Source organism: Mercenaria mercenaria, chromosome 17 (genome assembly GCF_021730395.1).
Source record: "Mercenaria mercenaria strain notata chromosome 17, MADL_Memer_1, whole genome shotgun sequence".
NCBI classification, from domain to species: Eukaryota; Metazoa; Mollusca; class Bivalvia; order Venerida; family Veneridae; genus Mercenaria; species Mercenaria mercenaria.
The window spans coordinates 68,505,771-68,533,118 of NC_069377.1; the positions used below are offsets into that span (position 1 = coordinate 68,505,771).

Genomic DNA, 27,348 nt, shown 5'->3' on the forward strand with positions numbered 1-27,348 from the left:
TAGGTGATCCCTATTGCAGCCAACCATCAGTGTCTCTTTGACTTTCGCTCCTGTCCCCTATTGACTTCTTGCCTATACAACTTTGCATTGGGGGTGGGGGACATGCACTTTTCTACAAAAGCATCTTCTAGTTTTTAACTTTTTTATTTCATACCACTTCATACATGTACAATTACTGTCAGAGATACTTGGTTATACTGGAGTAACTTTTCTTATTTTTCAGACTCAAGATGTTGGTTCCAATTTTCACCCTTAACTTCAAGCACAAAGTCAACCCGCACATGGTCACCATAGGGAAGTATGATGGTATACATTGTTCCCTAACATGTGCTACAACAGCTGGAAAGGTAAACTTCAAAAATCCGTCAAAAACATGCTGGACAATGTTTATTTTTCAGGGCTCAATATTAATTGCCAAGTACGTAAAATTTCAGTTCAGACAAATAAAAATGCACGGTGAAAAATTCAGTCACTTAACACTTTTTAAGTTTATACATGTAGGTCATTTTGCCCCTTAAAGGGGCTGCTAGAGCTGAAATTAGAAAAAACAACAACATTAAGCAACTCCTCTTCTTGAACTACTTGATAGGTTTTCTTTAACTAACTTGGTCTGTAGCTTGGTAGATTTTCATTTCATTTAGTCTGTAAATGTGGTCTGTACGACTTTTTATATTGATAAACATCTACATGTAATTTGTCAAAATTTTAAGACTATTCAAATAGCTCTGTGCTTTCAGGGTGATGTTGAAAAATCAAAACCTTTTTATAGATATAATATTATGTGTAGTTAATAATTTAATTAACTCTTTTTGCATTTTTCAGCAGACTCCTTTCTGCTTATATAAGTATTTTCAACATGTCCCAACTTTCCTTATTTCAGGTGATTGTACACAGTCCACACAACAGGAACCAGCCTGGTCGTAATGCTGAAGGAGACCTAGCTTTACTCAGTATAAATCAACAGATATCCTCAGTCAGTGCAGGAAAACTCAACCCAAATATACAAAATGATGTCCTTGCAGTAGGAACACAGACAAACCTTATGGTGTATGATGTAGAGAAAAATACTGATCTCTTCTATAAAGATGTAAGTTGAAAGGGAAACTAATTCTCAGAAAATACAACTATAAAGTCAAGACCGTACTTAGCAAGGAAAATATATGATCTTTATCTGCTGGTTATGTACAAGAAATGTTTTAATTGCAAATAAACAGTGTAGTCAGAAGAGGTAGGTGGTTGCTGTTCACAGGTAGTCATGGTTCACAGATGGTCATGGTTCACGGGTGATCATGGTTAACAGGTGGCCACAGTTCATGGGTGATCATGGTTCACAGGTGGTTATGTAGGGCTGTAACGAGTATCCGAGTACTTGGATATCCACGAGTTTGACCAAAAGTTCGAGTACGGATATTCGTCATTGTCAAGATCGTTGGATCGCGATCTTTTTCATTGATACATGCAATTTGTAAAATTCTATCAAGAAAACTAAATTAAAGCCAAATTAAACGTCTTCAACAAATTTTCTTGCACATCTAAGACGATTGCGCGTTGTCAGATTCTAAACCGGATGTAAACAGATGTCTTAGGTAGAGTTAGCATTGGTCTTATTTTCGAAATAAAATTATCTTTCAAAACAGTGAATTTGATTTGGCCCCGGTCGATTTTCTGTATAAACAGGACAGGGTAGATATAAAGGCATATCTATCTTACTGGTTATTTATCATTATTAATTGTTTAATATATCTGGGGAATGAGGAACGGTTAATGATTCTACATGGCGTGTGTTTTAAAATTCCTAGCTTCGTACTTCCGGTTCAGGCTAAAACATAAACATCAGAACAAAAAGTCACCCAGACGCTCAGCTGTTATCCATCCACTTTTTTTCAAGTGAAAATTAGAGAAATAAAGTGGTGGTTGGGAGACACATTCCACACCACCTGGATATGCATCAATGTTCGCACTATACATATATGCCACGAAATTGGATTTGAAAATACAAAATGGATGAATGGCAGAGTTCAAAGTGAGGCCCGGTTAGGCTAATTTTGGTCTATAAAATTTGGGTGATTTGGCCAATTTTCACTACATCTGGCATGGAAAGCGACAGCTGCATAGGACCGGAGAGTCATCTTTATGTAGTATATAGTATCTGCAATAGTCCATAGTAGTTTCAAAGAAAAATAAGCAAAAACGAGATTTCTATGGATATTTCAACACTGGTACCCACACGTCAATGTGGAATTCGCAAATCTGTACTCCCCTGCCACCGAATAGACATTTTTCATTTAAGTAACTAAATTCAATAAAAAGTAAGATACAAAATTTCTGTCCAAGAAACAAAATTTTCTTATCAAAACAATGCGGAACTGTTACTTAAAATATTGTGATTATTAATGAGTGACGTCATACCGTTCATCTGCAAGAATGTACGGACATTACAGAAGTCCACCCGCGAAACATGACTTCAATTAATGAGCAAAACATTAAACATAGGTCAAAACTATTAAACTGAGCACTATGAGAACTGCAAAGCTTAGATTCCATACAGAAAACAGTACAAAAATAACAGGCTTGCATTTTTGTATCCTTACAAGTTGTTGCTTTTGATCTGTGGTTCGAATCTGTGAATCGTCAGCCCCGACTCGCGGATCGGATCGGATCGGATCGCCACTTGTCTGACGATCCACAGCCCTATGGTTATGGTTCAAGAATGGTCATGATTCACAGGTGGTCATGGTTCACAGATGGTCTGTTGTTCACTGCTGCTCATGGTTCACAAGTGGTCATGGTTCACGGGTGATCATGGTTAACAGGTGGTCTCGGTTCACAGGTGATCATGGTTCACGAGTGGTCATGGTTCACGGGTGGTCATGGTTCAAAGGTTGTCTTTAGCACAGGTTTAACTGAATAAATATCATTGGGATGACTTGATGAGTGATTATTTGCATGTGATAAACCCATTTGAAATTTTAATCAAAATGTACGATAACACAAAGGAAAAATACTACTGTAACTGGACAAATTATTTCATGTTTTAAGTGCATGCTGTCCATGTAATTTCAAATTCAAAATAGACAACTTATAAAAACAATCTGGTATATAGAATTTTACTCATTAGAGCCAAAATTTTTGACAGCTCTTTTTTTAATGAAAAGTAGATTTTAATTTATCTTGGGGATATATTTTCCTTGGCAATATTTCAGACCCCTGATGGATCCAATGCAGTTGTAATAGGTAAACTTGGAGACATACCATCCACCATGGCCATTGTTGGAGGTAACTGCTCTATACAGGGATACGACATGGAAGGCAATGAAAACTTCTGGACGGTAAGTTAATTGTTGTATGTATATTGTATATTGTTTTGGGGTAATTGGGGTAATTTGATGCAGTAGTTTTAAAGTAATATTTAGCTGACCAGTTTGCTATTTAAGAGCATCCCAGCCAAAGGTTATGTAAACAGTTGATTTTGCATTGCTTCTTTTGCTTAGAAATTCTTAGTATGAAATAATATATGCATAATCACTACCGCTGGCATATTCTAATCCATTTGATTTTTGCATTGCAATACCATTTATATATTTACTGATACTAGGTGAGAAGTTAGTCTTATGATATAATATATTTAATTGAACTACAGGTGACTGGTGACAATGTGTGTTCCTTGACGCTTCTTGACTTCACAAATAATTCACAAAATGAGGTAAGTTTTAATCAAATTGCAAACCATGAGAATTTTTTTTTTACTGTTTTGGTTAATTCGAAATGTTTTACTTTAAGTTATGTAAGAGCTATTGAAAATTAAGTACATAGTCAAACTTTAGCCAGTTGTGTCATACATAGCAGTTACACTTTCACTAAATGAAATCTTGAGTCTTCTATATTAGTCCGCATCTGTTGCTCAGAAAATAGCTGATCGGCTTGTAAAACAAATTTTGTTTACAACTGTTTGACAGATGACATTCTGACGTGTTTCTTCTTCCACCTTGGATGAATATTGAGAAAGTTATCATTTAAAAAAATCATATGTAGTATTATATTCCTGACACGTCATTTTGCAAAAGGCACAATTTAAACTAGTTTTAAAAAGTCTACTACGGTATAAGGGCCCTTTAGACAGCCTCCGACCCATCTTGAAACGATATGTTGACTGATGGCCATTACATAATTGAAGTAGCAATTAAAAACTGTGCTAAGCCTGTATCAAACACTATTTTATGTCTCTGTACCTGTTGTGAACTTCATTGTAACTGATCATGACTACAGACATACATATAAAAACTAAACTGGTTACATTTGTGTTAAACACTGACATAAAGGTCAAGGGAATGATTCCCCACTCCTGAGTACTTTTACAATATTTCAGCTGATAGTTGGCTCAGAAGATTATGATATACGTGTGTTCAGGGAAGATGAGATTATTGCAGAAATGACAGAGACAGAGGTTAGTCATTGTAATTTACTACTTCTATATTTTATCATTATCAAACTGATGTGACACATTATACTGTTTACTGGAAAGCTGGTATGTTTAAGGCTTGTATTTTGATACAGATTTGATGTATTGTGATTTTCCTTTATCTCTGCAATGTTGAATTCACCAGAACCAAATGTTCAGGGTTAGCTGTTGGGATGGTGCTCTTTTTGCTGAAGTGACTTCTTACTAACCACATGAATTATCTTTACCAAACTTGATCAGAAGCAGCCTTGCTTGGATCTCTTGTAAATTATGCTCAAATGGTCAGCTTGGCCTCTTGTAGGCCCGCCAGAGCTAAAAATAGAAAACTGTTAAACAACCTCTTGTTATGAGCTACTTGACGGATCTTCACCCTTGTTTAAATGTTTCTGCTTGACTCCAAATAGATGCCACCAGAGCTAACAATAGAAAAAACAACATTGATAACATCTTCAAATGAACCACTTGATGGACCTTCACCAAACTTGGTCAGCTAATTCAAACGGTTATGCTGGAACCATTCAAGTGGATGACAGAGTTAAAAATATATAATCCTGTAACGACTCAAAAATCACTTGATGGATTTTCATCACACTTGGTTTGTATCATCATTGTAAGGTTTTTTCCAATGTATTAAAATGGGTGTTTGATCCCTTTCAGGGGCCACCAGAATGAGATGTAGAAAAAACTTTAACTTGCCTTTTCTCAAAAATCACCAGATGGATCTGCATCAAACTTGGTTTGTAGCATCCCAGAATAACAAAAAAGGCCTTCCGCTGGTATTAGTGACATTGCCAAATAGTGAGAAAAGATCTGTTATTGTAATATGTATCAAGCAGATTGTGACAGTCTTATTGCAGTGGAATGGATGGAAGGGAGACATGTGTTTTGCCAGTTTAAGTCTAACAAACTTGCATTGTGATTTCAGGCTATTACATGTTTATGTCCCATGGAGTCCTCAAAGTTTGGTTATGCACTGGCCAATGGAACAGTTGGTGTGTATGAGAGGAGTTCTCGGTACTGGAGAATAAAGGTATGTGAAATCTTCTTATACCTTACACCTGTATAACTCAGTGCTGAGGACCTCTGTGGCCAGGGGGTTTAGGTAGCTGACTTTAGATTAATGCTGTTGACCTTCTTCACTTTGGGTTAAAATTATACAAGGGATGTACAGTTCATGGAGGGATCATCTGCAGGCTTACAGATGGGCGATGGTTCCACCAGGGTGTCAGCCCAATACCAATTCCTAGAAAGGTACCTTGCAGAGTTCCCTGAAATGAATAATGTTTCTGATCATTAGACTTGTCTGGTAAAATTTATAATTCAGTCTGGTAAAAAAAAGTGATGGAAATATTGCATTAGACAAAGAAGGAAATAATTTTGGTCTGGTAAAGGTTTGTCCCTTTGCAAAGTCTGATTTGAGTAGTTCATTCTGTATTGATAGCTACCTGGTTAGAGTGTCTGTCTTAATGATAAGTGCAGCAGTGGTAAAAGCATGGAAGAGTTTTCTTACAGAAATAACATACATGCACCATCCATTCATTGTAGAGATTACAAAAGCTATGGATTTGTTCTCTTCCTTTATAACAGCTAGCTTGTTAGTAATTATATTTCTAGTAAAGGATTCTTTTTCCAGTTTACTTCATGCACTGTCAACATATTGGTAACTTTCTCTCTGATCAAGTTATTAAGAACTTGATATTTTGCTTCCAGTCCAAGAACCAAGCTATTACAATAACCAGTTTTGACCTGGACTCTGATGGAGTTCCTGAACTCATTACAGGATGGAGTAATGGAAAGGTATAACTTGTCAAACTTTTAATATAATAAATATACAGTAAGAATTAAAAGACATATCTAGGCTTAGAATGTCTGGTATTTGAAATGACAGAAACTGACGTGAAATGGCGATTGCTTTACAAATTATTTAGAGGTTGTTATAGGGGTTAGTGTGCTTGAAGACAGTGCTGGCATACTAGACTAGTATTGGCCAGAGGACTTCACACTTTAAGGCACAACAGACTTGTTTCATAACATTTTCAGCGTGTCTATTCGAAGAATAAGTACAGCTATTGCACTTGCGTCAGCATCTGTGTTGGTTAAAGTTTTGTGTAAGTCCAGCAGTTTCTTCATTATGTGAGATATTCAGTTGAAACTTGCTGTACTTGCTTCTGAATTTTCACAACTATGTACCTAGCAAATTTAGCAAAAAAAAAAGAAAGGGTTTTGTGCTTGATTTTTTAGCTCACCTGAGCCAAAGGCTCATGGTGAGCTTTTGTGACCGCTCGTGCGTCGTCCGTACGTCAACATTTTCTAAAAAATCTTCTTGAAAACACTGTGCAGATTTACAACAAACTTCACAGAAATGATCCTTGGGTGGCTGCATTTCAAAATTGTTCAAAGAATTGAATTCCACACAGAACTCTGGTTGCTATGGCAACCGAAAGGAAAAACTTGAAAAATCTTCTTATCCGAAACCACTGTTCCTAGGGCTTTAATATTTGGTATGTAGCATCAGCTAATGGTCCTCTACCAAGACTGTTCAAATTATTCTCCTAGGGTCAAATATGGCCCCGCCCTGGGGGTCACATGGTTTACATAGACATATAGGGAAAATTTTGAAAATCTTCTTGTCCAAGACCTAGGCCTTTGATATTTGGCTTGTGACATCATCTAATGGTCCTCTATAAAAAAATTTCAAATTATGCCCCTGGGGGGAAAAGAGGCCCTGCCCCGAGGGTCCTAAGTTTTACATAGACTTATATAGGAAAAAAACTTTAAAAATCTTCTTTGCTGAAACAATAAGACCTAGGCCTTCGATATTTGGTATGTAGCATTGCCCTGTGGTCCTCTACCAAGATTATTCAAATTATTACCCTTGGGTGAAAAGGGGCCCCGTCCTAGGGGTCCCAAGTTTTACATAGACATAATATATAGGAAAAAACTTTAAAAATCTTCTTGTCTGAAACTACAAGGCCTAGGCCTTTGATATTTGGTATGTTGCATAGCCTAGTGGTCCTCTATCAAGATTATTCAAATTATTATCCTGGGGTGAAAGAGGCTCCGCCCCAGGTGTCCCAAGTTTTAGATAGACTTTAAAAATCTTCTTGCCTGAAACTGCAAGGCCGAGGCTTTTAATATTTGGTATGTAGCATTGCCTAGTGGTCATCTACTGAATCTTCTTCAAAACCACGGCGCAAATTTACACCAAACTTCACAGGAATTATCGTTTGGTGGTCCCCTTTCAAAGTTCTGCAAAGAATTGAATTCAGCCAAAAGGAAAACTTAGTAGGGATGTTTGTCCAGACCAGTAGATGACCCTGAGGGTAAAGGTTATGGTCAAGGTCACCATTATTCAGATGAGCATTATAGGTCCAATATGGCCCTCTTGTTTAATATTTTAGTATCAGTTTGTTCACACAACTGGGAAAAGATTTCAGTGCTTACTTACATTTGACTTTCTTACCTGATGTCATACACTTTGTCAATGTAGCTCACATTACTCAGGTGAGCGATCCAGGGTCATCATGTCCCTCTTGTTTACTAGACTTACTGTATTATTATTATTATTATTATTATTATTATACCAGATTTATATAGCGCCCTTTTCATGATCAATTTCACGTTCAAAGGCGCTTTACATAGTTCAAATGCAGCCACACAGGGTTCATAATTCATCCTCGACTAGTACAGACACAGAGCGATCTGAACAGAGGGACAGAGTATGACAGAGCCCCCACAGAGAGATCAGAAATCAGATACAGGCTTGTCCGGCTAACTTAGCCTAGCTCGTTGCGAATAGACAGCCTGGTTCTTTAACGTGCCCAGTGTATAGCACTGATACACGCAAGGATTGCCTGGGTTCCTGACCAGTACACCTCTAGTTGGGTGGGAAACATTGAAAAGTGTTTCTGAAAATTCCCGAGTAGTAGCCGGGGATCGAACCCCCGACCTCAGGATTGGAAGGCCAGTGTGCAAACCACTGAGCTATCCGTCCACCTGTATGCCAGATCCAGGCTTTATTCTGTATTTTACGAATAAATGACAGTACCCCACCTCTTTGGTTTTTCAGACATGCAAAACTGTCTTAATTTATCTTGTTTTGTAAAGTAAATATGTATTTGTTTGTAGATACTTGTCATCCTTTCACTGGAAGTATAAATTATGTTGCTTTGCACACCTAGAAGTGTGCCATACAATGATATTGATTTATTCCACACCAGGCCCCGTGTTCACAAAACATTTTTCGATCTCAGCTGAGTCTGAGTTTGAAATTTTAATTTCAGTTTTACTAAAACTTCAAGGTTAAATTTCAAATGAGACTGACCATCAATACCGAATAATCACTTTAAAATAGTTACAAACTTATAATTTAGTCTTAAACATGCTAATTGGATATAAAAGAGAAATTAAGTTTCATTATTAAACTCAGCTGAGACTGAAAATGTTTTGTGAACACGGGGCCAGGTCCCGTATCCTGTTATATTGGTCTCTTGCTGCTCATATATAAATTCAGTGCAAATTTGTTTTTATATTTGGTAACATATGCAATAAGTGTATAGCATTTACTTCTTTTCTTGTGATTTTGTATCAGTTATATAGATCCTATATGTATTGATTAAGTACTTCAAATAATTTGTTGCATTTTGCTGTTGTATGAAGTAAACATCATTTCCTGTTTACACCTAATGAAAACCTTGTGATGGAAAAGTCATGTATTTATTAGTTAAATGCAGTTACATATCTACAGTTTTGGAGTTTACTTCTGCATTCCGTCTTGTTACTTTTTGGGGATGTTTTAACTGGATTGAGGGTAAGCTTGTTTTAACAGAGAGATTCTTGCGCTCACTTGCTGTTAAAACAGTGTTCCATGGCAAAGTGTAAATTTATTACGTTCCCAAAATGGATAATTTAAAGGGAAATGATGTAACATGATAAAACAATGTAGACATTCCTGCACATTTCATGGAATGATGTTGAGGGACAATATATTCATTTAATAGTGTTTATGTTTTTTATGCTAGAATAGCATAAGTGCATGTTTATTTCATGTTATAACATTTTCTGAGTCCCTTAGGATACGTTGGCACCAACCAATCCCTTGGGATTCTAAAGATGAAGATAACATGAAAAAACATGCATTATCCCTACATTCCTTATATATAAGTAGAATATTAGTTGCCCAATACTGAAGGAAAATTTCATAACTTTATCGATTGTTTTCCATCTATCAATTTTGCTTTAACTGAAGGTTTGTTTGATTCATACACCTTTGTTTTAATCAATAGATTGATGCTAGAAGTGATAGATCAGGGGAGGTAATTTTCAAGGACAACTTTCCAAATGCAGTAGCTGGAGTTGTACAGGTTTGTCTCCCTTCTGTTAAATGTTAGGGGAAGACTTATGTCTTTTTCTGTTCTTACCAGTTTCAAATATAGATGTCATTGATATGAAATAAGTTTTGATTAACACTGTGAAGTTATTTAATTTCATGTGCATGAAATTTTGTGGTTTTTGACCAAACTGGCCATTTCTTGAAAATATGATTTGGTGGAATTCAGTATTTTAACATAAAAAGAGTGAAAATTTTACTTCTTTGTTGGGATTTAATTTCGTGGATTGACTGGGCCATGAAATCCACAGACATAACTCCCTTATGAATATTAATAATTTCACAGTAAGATAAATCTAATATTGCTAATATTTGATTTATAAGAAGTGAAAGAAGCTGAGGGTATACAGTATAAGCAGTTAAATTGGTGTCTGCCAACAGTATAGTATCTGTGGAATAAGTGATGATTTCTTTAAAATGAAGCATGGAAAGTGCAGGATCATCTCAACATCATCACTAATGGAAGAACAGCATTCCATGATTATTACTTGTAGTCATCTTTTCATCAGTTTCTACCAGTAGATTTTACTTGCTTCTCTAACTGATCTATGGTTCAGCTGAAAGATATTTTAGATATTTTACAATTTAAACCTCTTCTCTTTTTACACCAGGGAGATTACAGACAGGATGGAGGACAACAACTGATCTGTGTATCAACAGAAGGAGAAGGTATCAGTATCGAGTTATTCATTCATTTAGTCAGACTGACAATTAGTTACATGTTCCAGTACATGTATTTCTGATTTTAGTATTAGAGGAAGTTGTCTGAAGTGGAAAATCAACATTTTCTTTAAACATCATCACTGATACTTAATAAAATCATAAAAATCACTTGAGTGGTTGTACATTTGCATTGAATGTTGTTTTTAGCTTTGTTTTCATTGGACTCAGTGTTCTATATTTCTAGCAAGTTTTCTCTTTTAAAAACTTAAAAAGAATACTGAATTGAGGTGTTCATATTTTTGTCATGTTTTATTTCCCTGGTGCATAAGAGAGTTACACACTTATTTGACAGGAGTATGTGTATTTCAGTGCGAGGTTACAATGCAGCCTCAGAGGAATTGAGAGGAAACTTGATGGACACAAACATGGAACAGGAGACAATCCGAGATCTCAGCCAGAGAAAACAGGTAATACATGTGAAGTATTGTCCAAACTTGTGTACTTTCCTCACAGTGTCTGAGAATCAGATTACTTACAACTGTAAGACTAAGAGGAAATGTACTTCAACCATTACTAGATATTTGACAGAGCAAATAAAGGGGGTAACCTTGTGTAAACAACTTGCCCCTTCCCCACCCCCACCCCCTACCCCCATCCCTCCAAAAAATAAAAATCAGTTCACATTTTCTGTTTGTGTGTTGTTTCTGTTGTCATGATACTTTGAAATTATTATTATGAAATTTTAATCAGATGTATAAATTAAAGTCATATTTTCTGTAACACTTCTTAACATTTTGAATGCACAAAGTTATGTTCCAACAAACCAGCTGTTTTGATAAAAGTACAACATTTTATAGCAGTGTTAAATAAATGTTTCTATTTAAATTCAAGAATTCTGTCTAGCTAGCTATACAAAATGTTAATGGTTTTAAGCTGGTCACATTGTGTGAAAGAAATATGCCAGGAGTGGTGTCCTCTTTAGTCATTGATGAGTAAAGGGGATAAGTTTCATACAACTTTTATACTGATAGAGAGAATACATTATCTAAGAAAAAATCAACAACTAAATACATGTACATATTTTTGGATGCATCAGCCAAACATAAATGGGCTTCCACTGGATAAATAATCTTTGTCAGAACATTGCTTTGTCAGATTCTGTTTGAGGCAATCTGTTTTTATTTCTGTTACTTTCATGTATAAGCAGCTTTGTATATGTACAATTTTATACAATTTATATTGACAGAACCTTATGCTTGAGTTGAGAAACTATGAAGAGAATCAGAAGGCGGGTGTGGCAGCATCAGGTGTTCTCAGTGCACGTGCACAGCAGGCTGGGGGAGGTCCTGTATCTGCTGACAGACCTTTCCCAGCAGGTGTTGAATACGAGCAGTCAGAGATGGGAGTCATACCTGTAAGTACAACATACCACAGCTACTTTGTATGTCCACATAAATTCTTAGATTAATACACTTTTTAAAGAACAGAGAGTAGCCCATGGAAGAAGAGGCTTAAATATGCTGATGATGCTATTGTCCAAGTACATTGTTAACACACAACAATACCAAATAAAATCCAGCGGGACATAGATAGCTTAGTAGGCGGTGCCTAATAGGGAGTTAAACTTCAAAGGAAAGTAGTGCTGTAGTATATCTGAGATTTATGCACACTTTAGAGCAAGTTAACTGACATGGTAAACCAATATCAAAATCATTGTTTCATTTGGCTACTAGCTCACATTGGTATTTACATCGAAGTGCTCTGCTGTCAGTTTTAAGTATTGAATTAAGAGATTCATCCAAAAGTTTCAAAGTATATTATATGCTGGATGCTTATACCAGTCATCAAGAAGGGATCCAGTGAATACATTAATCTGTTAGTTGGGTCTTTCACCAGCATTAAAAGCTGCTGAAGTCTAAAATTGTTTTGAATATATTGTGTCATTGTAACTTAAAACATAACTTCTGTTTGATAATGATTAGCTGTAATAATTCCTTTCCAGGCTTCTACCCAGTTACAGACTACCCTATCAGTGAACCCAGGAGATGAAAAAAATCCTGTAAGATTTACAGTTTCATTACATTGCCAATATTTTCTGTTATGTGTTGTTTGTGTTTTTCTTTATAATCAGTTAATTAAATTTGTAGCTAATATCTTGTTTACAGTATGCAAGAAGATTTATATATTAACAATTACACTGTTCTGTTATATGAGAATTATAAACTGTGTTCAGGGTTACCTCTAGTAGCCAAAAGCCTGGGATTTAAGTAGTTTCTGTGGTGGATATTTTAAATAGAAGACACTTCTTCCTATCAGTTTATAAATTTTTGTTTTTCAAGTGATTTACTTTAGTGGGATTTCATTGTACCAGATAATACATTTCTAATTTCAGGCTCATGTAGAGTTGATAGTAGCAACAACAAATGGTAAGTTCACGGTTATGTTTGAAATATGCTGTGGATACATCAAGTTATCATTCACAACTATCAAGTATTAGCATTTCTAGGTAGGACAGTGTTTGCCAAGAATTTTTTGGACCGCTGATATTTTTTACAGTAACATGTAGCTGTTTATCAAGTAATTTCATTTTTGCCTGGTACATGTATTCAGTTTTTGTCAGGTCTTGAAATTTAAGTAGTCACTGCTGATATATAAGCTTATAACTTACTTTAATACTTTACAGATACAGTTGTTAGAGCAGTCCTTATATTTGCTGAAGGAATATTTGAAGGAGAAAGTCATGTTGTGTGAGTAGATGTTTTCCTTCAGATTGCTTTAAATATATTTTATTTTTTGATTTGTTGGACCAGTACATGTGTTAAGAAAGGCTTACTATAGGTGGAATTTAAACTCTCACGCTTAGTAATGTGATAACTGATCTAATAAGGTTCTTTGATGGTCTTGAGAACAAAATCACATTTAAACAGTTGCTATTTTTTTTTTTCATGCTTAAAGATACAGAGGAAAGTTCAAGTGTATAATTGAACTATCTTTCAGAGGTGAACACCAGATGCAATATTTTCACTAATAACATATCTATGGGTAAAAATGTAAGATAAGGTGTTCACAAGTGAAAGTGAAGTTGATGTTTCACGTTAAACAAACACGTTTTCTTTTTACTTTTATGTTTTCACTAATTTATACCTATTTTAAATTTCTTACCATTTAAAAATATATTTAATCCTCTGATATTTTAATAATTTACTGAAAAAACATGAAAATTAATTGTTTCTTATATGATATTTTCAGACATCCAAATGCTAGTGCATTGAGCAACTGTGTACGGGTACCTATAGTGCCACCTAAAGATATTCCAGTTGATCTACATATAAAAGCTTTTATTGGATATAGGAATTGGTAAGTTTGAAGTCTGAAGAGCTTTTAAAAGCCAAGTGAGCGAGAAAAAAGTCTGGGTCAATCATAACATGTTATAAAATTAATTAGCAGACCAGTCTAAGACTCAGGCATGGGATTGGATCATTCTGAGCTCATCTTTGAAATTGGCTGTTAAATGGGAAAGCTACATTCTGAGACTAATCCCCAAATATATTTTTATAACCTTGGAGCAAGTGAACTTTTTTTGCAGAGATCCTTCTGGAAAAATGCTGTTGATATTTGATTTCTTTTGAATTACAACTGAAAGCTGACATTTTGATTGAAAACTTATAAAATCTGTTTGTATTATGTGAACACCCGTGGTGGCGGGTGGGCGGTCTGCATCCAAAAGCATGTCCGCTCTCTAAGTCGAACAGTTTTCATCCGATCTTCACTAAACTTCGTGACAATGTTTGTGAGCATAATATCTCGGCCAAGTTCGATAACCAGCAAAATCGCCCCAGGCACTTGGATTATGGCCCTTGAATTACATAACTGAATATTTAGACGGGTGTATTTTGTGACAGTCTGGCACTCTTGTTAATCTTTTTAAATGACGAGAAATTTGACATTGTTCAACTTTTAGATTAAGCCGATTTATGTTACATGGAAGCTTTCGCAACTATATGTGATTACTGCTTCTTCGAATTTTTATCACTGTGCCTCACATTTTAAGACTTAATACTTAGACATTTTAAGGAATAGCTGTTGAAATGAGCCGTTTACTGCTTTTAAAAGAAGCGTCTTCTGTCTGTTTGATGTATATCTGTTTTGCTACTTTCAGCTCGCAGTACCATGTATTTGAGTTAACAAGACAGTTACCACGGTTTTCTATGTATATATTGTGTGGTGAAGATCAGGAAGAGGCAAAGGGCACGTGTACATTCCAAGTTAACGAGAGGGTTCAAAGGGTAAGTGTCCTGTATCTCATGTCAGAATTTAAATATCTTCAGACCTGCAACCCCCTTTGACGAAGAGAGGTTGTATTGTTTTGTTCATTGTCAGTTGGTCATAAATGAGTATAAAATGTTTGGACCTACAGTGGTCAAACTTCATAGGGTGATTGCCTGAGTCAGTAGATGATGTGTATTTATTTCAGGGTCGTAGAGAAAAAGTAGAGGTCACAATAATCTTGAGACGGAAAATTGTTTCCACTCAATAACTAATACACACACTTTGGTCTGCAGTCATCAGATTTCATACAAAGATAATGGCCTTTGATCAGTAGATGATCTTTTTGCTTCGAGTGTCAGGTCAAAGATAAAGATCACATACACTTCAACACTGGAAATGATTACTACCCAATTAAAGCTCATGGGATGATTGCAAATGGTAATTAGATGACCCTAGTATTTTATGGGTCAGTAGGTCAAAGTTCAAGGTCACATGGAAATTTGAGACTGAAAACAGTTCCTGATCAGTGTATGGAGAACTTTTGGGCTTATAGCTAAATTTTATGGGGTGATACCTTGGGTTTAGTACCTAAAGGGTTAATGTCACAGTGACGTCAAGATTAAAAATTGTTTCAGGAGTCTCCATAGCAAAGTGGTTGTTGACTTTGAATCACTTGCCCAGCGTGAGGAAGAGGAAGCCATCTATTTGGCTTATGGAAGGTTGGACGTTCTATCCAGGTGTAGGCCTTAGTTTGAAATAGTACCTGGAGGGTTGCCTGGGGTCTTTCTATACTATCAATAGCTGGAAAGTCTTCATATAACAGAAAGATATGTTGTTGTGATGTTAAAAGCCAACAAAAATCAAATGAAATGGGTCTCAAATCAATTATAATGTACTGGAGAATACTTGGGTGTGTGGCTTTCAGGATGATTGCCTATAGTCAGTAGATGTCCCCTATTGTTTATAGTTTATTTGGCCAAACTGACAAAGGTCAACCCCACACCAGATAAAATTTAGTACCCAGTCAACTGACAGGTCATCAAAAGGGGCCCCTGGTGGGACTAGAAAATGTCTTTGACATAGCCGGAATTCTGAGATAAGCGAGTTCAAGAGATCAAGTTTCAACTGTTTAAAGAAATGTCCTGAAAATGTCAGTGTGGACTTAACATGTTAACTGACACATGTACAACATGTCTATAAACTGTTGTTTGTATTTACAGATTGTGATGTGGATCAACCAGAACTTCCTGTTACAGGAAGATGTTCAGGTGGATGCTAATGGCTGTATCAACTTTGCTTTTTTGTCGTTACGAGCGACTGGGCCATTCCACTTCAAAATGGACACTTCTGGAACTGTAAGAACTTTCATCATTCAGTTTAAAACCCTTTATTTTATAAGCTTTGTAAATTGATCTGAAAATAACTATTATTCCGAAAGAATTTGTGAATTAGATTCTGCTGATTGGGTATTTTGTCACAAAACAGCATTAAACAATACTAGTAACCCTCTGTAGAACTTAGCACTTGTTAACCACCTAATAAAACATTGTGTTACTGACAGAGATAAGACAAATGCAAATTAGTCTAGATATTCTTCAGGTAATGCAGTTTTTAAATTAACTATAGCAACGATATTGTATTAACTTAATCAGCATCAGCATATCCTTGAGTAATGAATATTTAGCTGCTGAAACTAAAGTCTTGACTAAGTGGTAAATTCTATTTTGATGTTAAGCTGCAATATTTGTGTGTAACTACCGATTAACATGATTATCAAAAGAAATATATTGGACTTTTTTGTTGTGGAGTTATGGTTACTGGCTTGTTATTACTTGCCCCACACTGCTATGGGTTTGTGCTTTGCTTGGGTTGCCATACAATGAAGCCATAAAGCTGGATTTAGGAAGATTGACATTTCTACCAATGTGCCAGCTCATATATAAGACCCTTACCCTGCTGAAAAGTTGCTGTCTGACATCAGCTGTGTTGGTGTGGCTATAAAACCATACAGAATAAACAAGATAAACAATGGATCGATTAGAAAATGAGGATTGGTGAAGAATGTAAATTACGTGATACTTTTTAGCTCACCTGTCACGAAGTGACAAGGTGAGCTATTGTGATCTAAAAAAATCTTCTTCTTGAAAACCACTGGGCAGAACTACACCAAACTTCACAGGAATGATCCTTGGGTGGCCCCCTTTCAAAATTGTTCAAAGAATTGAATTCCATACAGAACTCTGGTTGCCATGGCAACCGAATGAAAAACTTTAAAAATCTTCTTGTCCAAAGCCACAGGGCCTAGGGCTTTGATATCTGGTGTGTAGCATCATCTAATGGTCCTCTACCAAAATTGTTCAAATTATCCCCCTAGGGTCAAATATGGCCCCGCCTCAGGGGGTCACATGGTTTATATAGACTTATATAGGGAAAACTTTGAAAATCTTCTTGTACAAAACCACATGGCCTAGGGCTTTGATATTTGGTATGTAGCATCATCTAGTGGTCCTCTACCAAGATTTTTCAAATTATCCCCCTAGGGTCAAATATAGCCCCGCCCCGGGGGTCCCAAGTTTTACATAGACTTACATAGGAAAAAAAGTTTAAAAATCTTCTTGTCTGAAACCACAACACTTAGACCTTTGATATTTGGTTTGTAGCATTGTCTTATGGGCCTCAACCAAAATTGTTCAAATTGTACCCCTTGGGTGAAAAGAGGCCTGCCCTGGAGGTCCCAAGTTTTATATAGACTTATATAGGAAAAAGCTTTAAAAATCTTTATGTCTGAAACCATACGAACTAGGCTTTTGATATTTGGTATGATGCATTGTCTAGTAGTCCTCTACCAAAATTGTTCAAATTATGCCCCTGAGGTTAAAAGAGGCCCCGCCCTGGGGTCATTTAGTTATTGTGTGAGTTATATAGGAAAAATACTTAAAAAATCATCTGATCCTATTTCCAAGACTGTTTAATTATAATTACCTGATGACCCCAAGTAATATGATGTCACTTGACTGTGACCTTGACCTACTTTCTTGTTTTTAGCTCACCTGAGCAATGCTCAGGTGAGTTTCTCTGATCACTCGATGTCCGGCGTCCGTCGTCTGTCTGTCGTCTGTCGTCTGTCAACATTTAGCTTGTGTATGCGATAGAGGCTGTATTTTTCAATTAATCTTCATGAATTTTGGTCAGAATGATTGCCTTGATGAAATCTAGGCCGAGTTGGAAAATGGGTCATCTCGGGTCAAAAATTAGGTCACTAGGTCAAATCAAAGAAAAACCTTGTGTATGCGATAGAGGCTGTATTTTTCAATTGATCTTCATGAATATTGGTCAGAATGATAACCTTGATGAAATCTAGGCCGAGTTTGAAAATGGGTCATCTCGGGTCAAAAACTAGGTCACTAGGTCAAATCAAAGAAAAACCTTGTGTATGCGATAGAGGCTGTATTTTTCAATTGATCTTCATGAATATTGGTCAGAATGATAACCTTGATGAAATCTAGGCCGAGTTGGAAAATGGGTCATCTCGGGTCAAAAACTAGGTCACTAGGTCAAATCAAAGAAAAACCTTGTGTATGCGATAGAGGCTGTATTTTTCATTTGATCTTCATGAATTTTGGTCAGAATGATTGCCTTGATGAAATCTAGGCCGAGTTAGAAAATGGGTCATCTCGGGTCAAAAACTAGGTCACTAGGTCAAATCAAAGAAAAACCTTGTGTATGCGATAGAGGCTGTATTTTTCATTTGATCTTCATGAATATTGGTCAGAATGATTGCCTTGATGAAATCTAGGCCGAGTTCGAAAATGGGTCATCTTGGGTGAAAAGCTAGGTCACTAGGTCAAATCAAAGAAAAACCTTGTGTATGCAATAGAGGCTGTATTTTTCAATTATTCTTCATGAATATTGGTCAGAATGATAATCTTGATGAAATCTAGGCCGAGTTCGAAAATGGGTCATCTCGGGTTAAAAACTAGGTCACTAGGTCAAATCAAAGAAAAACCTTGTGTATGCGATAGAGGCGGTATTTTTCAATTGATCTTCATGAATTTTGGTCAGAATGATTGCCTTGATGAAATCTAGGCCAAGTTCGAAAATGGGTCATCTCGGGTCAAAAACTAGGTCACTAGGTCAGATCAAGGAAAAACCTTGTGTATGCGATAGAGGCTGTATTTTTCAACTGATCTTCATGAAATTTAGCCAGAATGATTACCTTGATAAAATCTAGGCCGAGTTTGAAAATGGGTCATCTGGGGTCAAAAACTAGGTCACTAGGTCAAATCGAAGAAAAACATTGTGTATGCAATAGAGGATGTAGTTTTCAATTGATCTTCATGAAAGTTGGTCAGAGTGATTGCCTTGATGAAATCTAGGTCGAGTTTGAATATGGGTCATCTGAGGTCAAAAACAAGGTCACTAGGTCAAATTAAAGAAAAATCTTGTGTATGCGATAGAGACTGTTTTTTTCAACTGATTTTTATGAAATTTGGTCAGGATGATTGCCTTAATGAAATCTAGGTCGAATTTGAATATGGGTCATCTGAGGTCAAAAACTAGGTCACTTTGTCAAATCAAAGAAAAAACTTATGTATGTGATAGAGGCTGTATTTTTCAATTGATCTTCATGAATTTTGGTCAGAATGATTGCCTTGATAAAATCTAGGTCGAGTTTGAACATTGGTCATCTAGGGTCAAAATCATATCTAAGAAAATGCTTGTTTTATCACAAGAGACCAATTTTTAGGTCCAATCTTAATGAAAATTGGTCAGAATGTTTGTTTCCATGAAATCACTAGGTCAAACATGTTTTACACTGTTATGGTGTGTTTCTTAGGTGAGCGACCTAGGGCCATCTTGGCCCTCTTGTTTAAGATACATCCTTGAAATTTTGATGACATTCACAGTTTTGCACACAAATCGTAGAACTGAATTTCATTGACCATGAATGTGACCTACTGACTTTCTTAATATTTTATCATCAATTTGACAATTGAAACATGTAGCTCATATTACTCAGGTGAGCGATCCAGGGTCATCATGACCCTCTTGTTTCTAGAAATGTACTACTGATTGTTAATTAATGTATTTTGCATCATTTACATTGTTACAGATCATATTAAAGACAGATGACATGGATTTGGCCGGTGATGTGGTACAAGCACTTGCTAACTTTCTCAATCTAGATGATCTACATACAACTATAGACTATCCAGATGAAATGGAGAGACTTAGAGAAGTTCTTGTTAAGGTCTGTAATGTAATACATGTATAATATTATATAGGGAAAGATCTTTTGCGAACCTTGGAAAGTTCCTGAAAACACAAATCAAGAGATCAAGAAAAGTCTTTTAATTAAACAAAACCAAACTATTTCTCTGAGATGATCAAATCTATTTATTTCACTGAGCATATGCTCACTCTACTTTGATAATGTAGTGAAATATACTTATTTAAAATTTTAACACAAATTTATGTTTAAGTAATAAGTTGTCATTCAAAGAACTAGGCATCTAGCCAGTCAGTTGTAAAACTTATGTAAATAAATTTGGCCTACTTATACATTATATGGTGTGGTTATTTAACACGTATGTTCATAGATGGTATATTGTTAATGCTTGTTAGATGAGAGTATGAATCAGTCTGAGTGTTACGAGGTTAACAAACTCATTATAACAGCATTGTTATACAGGTAGATGAGTATCATGCAGTAAGACAGAAGTTGACAGCAGAGATGGCCGATCATTCTAACTTGATACGTAGTCTTGTAGTCCGAGCTGAAGATGCTAGACTTATGGGCGATATGTAAGTTTTGAAATCACTGTTGTAATGTCTTAGGATACATTTTAGATGATTCTTAGTCTTTTAATAGTTGATGAGTGATCAGTGCCTTTAGAACCCAGTTAAAAATATGAACAGGTAGTTTATAGTTTAAAATGTATTTGTTTGACTTATTAAATCCATCAAATTACACAAAACAGTATCTTTTAAAGTAAAATGGTCTGATTTTAAGAACTGATATCAAAACTCTTTCAAAGGGCATGCCTCTAGATTTATATAATTTTTATTTTTAAACAAATTTTGTGTTTTGGTAAATGTTAACAAAATGGAAGAACACAAAGATTCAGTATCTATTAACAAAATCTCTCAAGTAGTCCGAACAGTTCGCAGTAATATATCAAATGCATTAGTCTTGTAAAAAATATTTGTAATATAGAAAGAAGTTAGTTAATTGCATCATACTGAGAAAACTTTCAGCTGAAATAGTATTTATTTATGATTTTTAGCTCATCTGATTTTTTGAAAAAAAATGATGAGTTATTGTCATCACTTGAGCGGTTGTCGGCGTCGGCGTCGGCGTCTGCGTCGGCGTTGCCTGGTTAAGTTTTATGTTTAGGTCAGCTTTTCTCCTAAACTATCAAAGCTATTGCTTTGAAACTTGGAATACTTGTTCACCATCATAAGCTGACCCTGTATAGCAAGAAACATAACTCCATCTTGCTTTTTGCAAGATTTATGGCCCCTTTTGTACTTAGAAAATATCAGATTTCTTGGTTAAGTTTTATGTTTAGGTCAACTTTTCTCCTAAACTATCAAAGCTATTGCTTTGAAACTTGGAATACTTGTTCACCATCATAAGCAGACCCTGTACATCAAGAAACATAACTCCATCTTGCTTTTTGCAAGATTTATTGCCCCTTTTGGACTTAGAAAATCAGTTTTCTTGGTTAAGTTTTATGTTTAGGTCAGCTTTTATCCTAAACTATCAAAGCTATTGCTTTAAAACTTGCAACACTTGTTCACCATCATAAGTTGACCCTGTATAGCAAGAAACATAACTCCGTCCTGCTTTTTGCAAGATTTATGGCCCCTTTTGGACTTAGAAAATATCAGATTTCTTGGTTAAGTTTTATGTTTAGGTCAACTTTTTCTCTTAAAGTATCAAAGCTATTGCTTTGAAACTTGCAACACTTGTTCACCATCATAAGCTGACCCTGTACAGCAAGCAGCATAACTCCATCCTGCTTTTTGCAATAATTATTGCCCCTTTTGGACTTAGAAAATCATTTTCTTGGTTGAGTATTATGTTTAAGTCAACTTTTCTCATAAACTATCAAACCTATTGCTTTAAAACTTGCAACAGTTTTTCACCATCATAAGTGGACACTGTACATCAAGAAACATAACTCTATCCTGCTTTTTGCAAGAATGATGGCCCTTTTTAGACTTAGAAAATCATGGGTAGGACAATATTTCTATTACACAAAAAAAATCAGATGAGCGTCAGCACCCGCAAGGCGGTGCTCTTGTTGATAGATTATAGCAACTTCCATCTTGAAATTTCTGTGTACACCAGGAGGGTACTCCCTACAGGCCTTCCGGCATTCCTACTTTTTTCTACTTTTTGATGAAAACCTCTTACTTCTCCTACTTGTTTGCTTGACATAAAAAGGAAAAGAATAAACAGCTTTTCAGTAGTTATATTTGCAGATGATGGACTCTTTATGTGTTGCTGGCAGTTTCTAGGGCCATTTGGTGCCTCCTGCAATACATTGCCTCATATTAATGTACCTATAATCCTACCAAACCATATGGGCATACTGATTCAAGCACAGAAACTGCCAGTCAAGACATCTGGCATCATCATTTTTAGTTGCCAATGTACAGGCCCAGATCCAGGGCCGGGCCGAGGGGACTCGTGCATCCCCCAGTTGGCTGAGAAGTGACCTATACTCATCAAAGATGCACCCTACTATTATGGCAAAGGAATATTTTTTCTCAAAATTAGGAGCCAGAAAACACCAGAGGCCACCATTTCATACCTGTATTTCAAAGTTTTCCAGGGGGAGGGCCCCTGACACCCCAGCCCCCAATCAAGAGGGGAGTAACTCCTCCATTACCTCAATTTTTAGACCTAAAAATGCACCAGAGGCCACCATTTCATGTCTGTATTTCAAAAATTTCCAGGGATGAGCCCCCCCCCCCCCCTCCCACCTAAAATGAGGGAAATACAACCACCAGTTTATGCACCAGAGGCCACCATTTCATACCTGTATTTCAAAAATTTTCCAGGGGGAGATCCCCTCTGACCCCCCTTACATTTGCAAAGGCACCCCTCCAATACCTACCCACTCTCAGCTCTCGCTATGCGCCTCGGTGGTGACCTCTTCGTTCTAGACTGACCTGGTGTAGGTGCAGTTTTAACAGCTATTAAGGTGAACATTGCAAATTTTATGTTAATAACCTCCTACCTTTTTGTCCGCAAACCTCCTGTTTTTTCCTACTTTTTTGTGTAGGGACCTCCTACTTTTCTCCTACATTTTTGCAAGCCCATGCTGGAAGGCCTGTCCCTATAAGCAAAATGTCAGTGGGTCTCGGCTGGGGAAATTGAAAATGCTGAGAAGCAGGGAATTTTGTTTTTAGCTTATAGCATTACAAGTTAAAACATTAATATATAATCTACATGTAACATGTTTGTGACATTTATTACCCAACTGTTTGTTTACAACTTCTAAAATTGCATTTCAAATTTTAACAAATGTCAGTCAGTTCAAAATATTTTGGTTACATTCCTTACTTTCCAATTGTAAACAACCAACAGCAGTGAGATAGTTTCTGGTTTACCAAGTACTGTTCACCGTTATTTAATTTTGTATAAATTCAATAAGGAAATTGACCTTTTCCTTATTATCAAAGGTAACATAAAATTTTAGGTTACATTCTTGAAAGTTTATTAGTTAAACATGGATATTAAGTGTAAACATTCTGTAGGAATGTCACTGCTGTGTTTCTTACGTACAGGGCCTTGACATTTTTATGTATATATCCTGTGAAATCAGTTACATTCATAGGGGAGTAATTATGTCTCCCACCACACAGTGGTGTGGGAGACATATTGATATACTCCTGTCTGTGTGTGTGCGTGTCTGTCTGTCTGTCTGTCTGTCACAAATCTTGCCCGCACTCTTAAGTCAAACAGTTCTCATCCCATCTTCACCAAACTTGAACAAAATGTGTTTGGCAATAAGTCCTTGGCCAAGTTCGATAACTAGCCAAATCAGCTCAGGCACTTCGGAATTATGGCCCTTGAATTACCGAAAATACTGATGCCAGTGATACAGGTCTTGATGCATGGTTGACTCAGATACATAATGAAAGGCCATTTACTCCAAAACTTACTCCAAAGCTATCAAAGGTATATTTTCTGTGAGTAAACAGTATATAAAGACAGACTTACTATTCAGGTGATTGGGCAGTTGTGGGAGACATGCGCTTTTCTCAAAAGCAGCTCTAGTTCTTGATGATTTCATGGTTGAGTTAATCGTGAAATTTTATACCAACAAATAAGTAAAATTCCCATTCATTCTATGATGAAAAAGTGAAAGCCATGAAATCATATCGCCATAAAACAGCAGTTTTGACAAAAAAAGACAAGGAATTATGTGCCCACAAATTAAGTGATTTCACAATGTATGTTATGTAATACACAGTAACTGTGACCTTTTATTATATAATCAGGGGTAACATGAAGAAAGGTTATACAGAGTTATACAACATGAATCGTGACTTGATCAATGGGTACAAGATACGGTGTGGCAATCATCAAGAGTTGTTGGCAGCTCTCAAACAAGTCAATCTCATCATACAGAAAGCAGGCAGAATGAGAGGTATACAACTACAAACATATTTATTTTGTTATACATAACTTTTTAAGTTCAAGGTCACATTGGCCAGGAACAGGTAAACAGTTTCTGGACGATAACTTGAGAACGCTTGGGACAAGGGTCATAAAAGATGATAGAGAGGTTCATTATGACCAGCAGATGACCCGTATTGATTTTGAAGTCAGTAGGTCAAAGGTCAAGGTTACAGTGACCCAGAACATTTAAACCGTTTCCAGACTATTACTTGAGAACGCTTTGGCCTAGGATCATGAAACTTGATAGGGAGGTTGGTCATGACCAGTAGATGATCCGTATAGATTTTGAGGTCAGTAGGCCAAAGGTCAAGGTCCCATTGACCCGGAACAGTTAAACCCTTTCCGGATGGTACCTTGAGAACGCTTGGGCCTAGGATCACATTGTAGATGTGGTATGTAGTTATGCATGCCATTTTGGTTTTAGGATCAATCTAAGCATTGCAGAGTTAAGGTTCTTATTTCCTCTAACAAAGTAGTATTGCAAGGTTTCAATGGAGGCTGATTTCTAGGAAACATTGTGTCATATGGTGTCATATACCTACCTACCTGCCTACAAGTAATATACATGTTACATGCAATTAAGTACATGTATATAAGCTTTTATGGATAATGTTATTTGTATTAACTAGTGGATACTTTTCAGCAAATTAAATTAAACTCCTCTGAAGCACACTCACGCCCCATATTTATATGACAGTTGTAGACCCTAAAATGGTTATAAAAGAAAGACAGCTTTTTACCTACAAGTCCCTGCACAATGAATATTCTTATTTGTGTGACTTAAACATGAATGACTTTAATTTCTTTAACTGACATGGATAATTCATTGAATGATCTTGTTTACCACTTGTTATTGTATCTTATTTCAGTGGGGAAATACAAGACACAGGTTGTGAATGCATGTAGAGCAGCCATCAAAAACAACAACGTTAATGCACTTTTCAAGATTATCAAGACTGGAGGCAGCTGAGAATTGTGTGAAAATAACAACTGAATCATGTTCACATGTCCTTTAAATGACATTTACAAAACATTCCGTCCATATCATAATGTTGCTATCTCATTGTTAAACTGAAATGAAGGAATTCGGCAAACAGAAATATGTTAAGTGTATTATTTTCTATTCCAGTTTTAATGTTCTGACAGGGTGTATAACTGGAATTAGATTCACTGTATCTGTTCCTATATATCTGTTATTGTTATTGTCTGCCCTATCTATCTGGAGTCTCCCTCATCATTGCGGCTTTCAGGCCCACCATGCATTGTGTCGAGCAGTTTGCACGTCAGTAACTGGTTTTAACCAGATGTTAATCTTGTACCCCCACGATCAGGATCAAAGCGGAGGTTACACCCTTGAGGGGCACCTTTGACCTTCCTCTACCAAATCACCTTCAGACAGTTGTTAGAGAGAACTTTGAAATCCAAGTCAGAGAAACCCAATTGATTTTGTTATTCAGTTATCTAAACACGTAACAAAAATCTCCCCTTTAAAGAAGTGTTTATACTCTTATTGTGTCAAATCTCATTTTATCAAGGATTTTTATATTGTATCTCAACTCATGTATGTTGTTTATTAATTTATTTTTCTGTAAAACTGTGATATTTGTTCAGGTTCTGAATACTGTGCTTGTAAAGTGTCCAGATATACATCAAAATGAAAAATGATTTTTGATATTTTTGTGATCTAGTAATGGTAAAATGAATATGTATGTACTGCATAATAAAGAAGATACTGACCTGAAAAGATTAAATTTCCTCTTTCGTCTTTTCTCAGATATAAGAAAACTTTACAAAGAAAGTTGTGTAAATCATGTTATAACCTAATATCATTCTATACCAGAAATTGACCCAGTCTTAACAAACCAGGTTTGGTAAGTAATGAACAACAGTTCATCACATCATGGAAGAACAAGAGCTGTCCGTAAGACAGCCAAGCTCGACTATTCGAAATATTGTCACAGAAGCAGGAAATTATTACCCAAAATGTTAAATATCAAGAGTTTTAAGTTCGAAAGGGGACATAATCTGACCAAAATACATATCAGAGTTATGGGACTTGTTGCTATCAACTAGTTTTATAACCCCGAAGAAACATGTTAAGTTTCAATTCAATATCTGCATTAGTTTTGGGGATAGTAACTTGCATGTAAAACTTTAACCAGAATTTTCTAAGTCCAAAAGGGGGCATAATTTGCTCAAAATACATGTTAAGAATTATGGAACTTGACCCAGTGAGGTTGGTAATTGACCTAGAAAAAGAATAAATAAGTTTCAAAGCTATATGCCTTTTGGTAATAGCTGTGTGTACTTGCACGCAAAACTTTAACCAGGATTTTCTAAGTCCAAAAGGGGGCATAACATGTCAGAGTTATGGGACTTGGTGCTATCAACTAGTTTTATAACCCCGAAGACAAATGTGAAGTTTCAATTTAATATCTGTAGTAGTTTTGGAGACAGTTACTTGCATGTAAAACTTTAACCAGGATTTTCTAAGTCCAAAAGGGGGCATAATTTGCCCAAAATACATGTCAGAGTTTTGGGACTTGACCAAGTGAGGTAGGTATTTGATCTAGAAAAAGAAAAAATAAGTTTCAAATCTGTATGCCTTTTAGTAATAGCTGTATGTACTTGCATGCAAAACTTTAACCAGAATTTTCTAAGTCCAAAAGGGGGCATAATTTGCCCAAAATACATGTCAGAGTTATGGGACTTGACCCAGTGAGGTAGGTAATTGATCTAGAAAAAGAAAAAATAAGTTTCAAATCTATATGCCTTTTAGTAATAGCTGTATGTACTTGCACGCAAAACTTTAACCAGAATTTTCTAAGTCCAAAAGGGGGCATAATTTGGCCAAAATGAAGGTCAGAG

The 27,348-nt window shown here is 36.1% G+C and overlaps 1 protein-coding gene across 2 annotated transcripts in view; it reads left to right on the plus strand.

Moving 5' to 3' along the window:
* The window catches only part of LOC123535584 (Bardet-Biedl syndrome 2 protein homolog), a 33,408-nt gene extending 7,177 nt beyond the window's left edge, over positions 1 to 26,231 (plus strand). For both annotated transcript variants that reach the window (XM_053528529.1, XM_053528528.1), the window contains exons 2-22: positions 224 to 347; positions 881 to 1,087; positions 3,204 to 3,329; positions 3,641 to 3,703; positions 4,367 to 4,444; positions 5,385 to 5,489; positions 6,170 to 6,256; positions 9,745 to 9,822; positions 10,460 to 10,517; positions 10,881 to 10,978; positions 11,758 to 11,925; positions 12,514 to 12,570; positions 12,904 to 12,937; positions 13,195 to 13,258; positions 13,761 to 13,868; positions 14,671 to 14,797; positions 16,001 to 16,135; positions 19,894 to 20,031; positions 20,473 to 20,585; positions 24,300 to 24,448; positions 25,350 to 26,231. In XM_053528529.1, the coding sequence (XP_053384504.1) occupies positions 231 to 347; positions 881 to 1,087; positions 3,204 to 3,329; positions 3,641 to 3,703; positions 4,367 to 4,444; positions 5,385 to 5,489; positions 6,170 to 6,256; positions 9,745 to 9,822; positions 10,460 to 10,517; positions 10,881 to 10,978; positions 11,758 to 11,925; positions 12,514 to 12,570; positions 12,904 to 12,937; positions 13,195 to 13,258; positions 13,761 to 13,868; positions 14,671 to 14,797; positions 16,001 to 16,135; positions 19,894 to 20,031; positions 20,473 to 20,585; positions 24,300 to 24,448; positions 25,350 to 25,450 (2,211 nt within the window). In that variant the 5' untranslated portion in view covers positions 224 to 230 and the 3' untranslated portion in view covers positions 25,451 to 26,231. The remainder of the gene's footprint in view (positions 1 to 223; positions 348 to 880; positions 1,088 to 3,203; positions 3,330 to 3,640; positions 3,704 to 4,366; positions 4,445 to 5,384; positions 5,490 to 6,169; positions 6,257 to 9,744; positions 9,823 to 10,459; positions 10,518 to 10,880; positions 10,979 to 11,757; positions 11,926 to 12,513; positions 12,571 to 12,903; positions 12,938 to 13,194; positions 13,259 to 13,760; positions 13,869 to 14,670; positions 14,798 to 16,000; positions 16,136 to 19,893; positions 20,032 to 20,472; positions 20,586 to 24,299; positions 24,449 to 25,349) is intronic.
* The last annotated feature ends 1,117 nt before the right edge of the window (positions 26,232 to 27,348 follow it).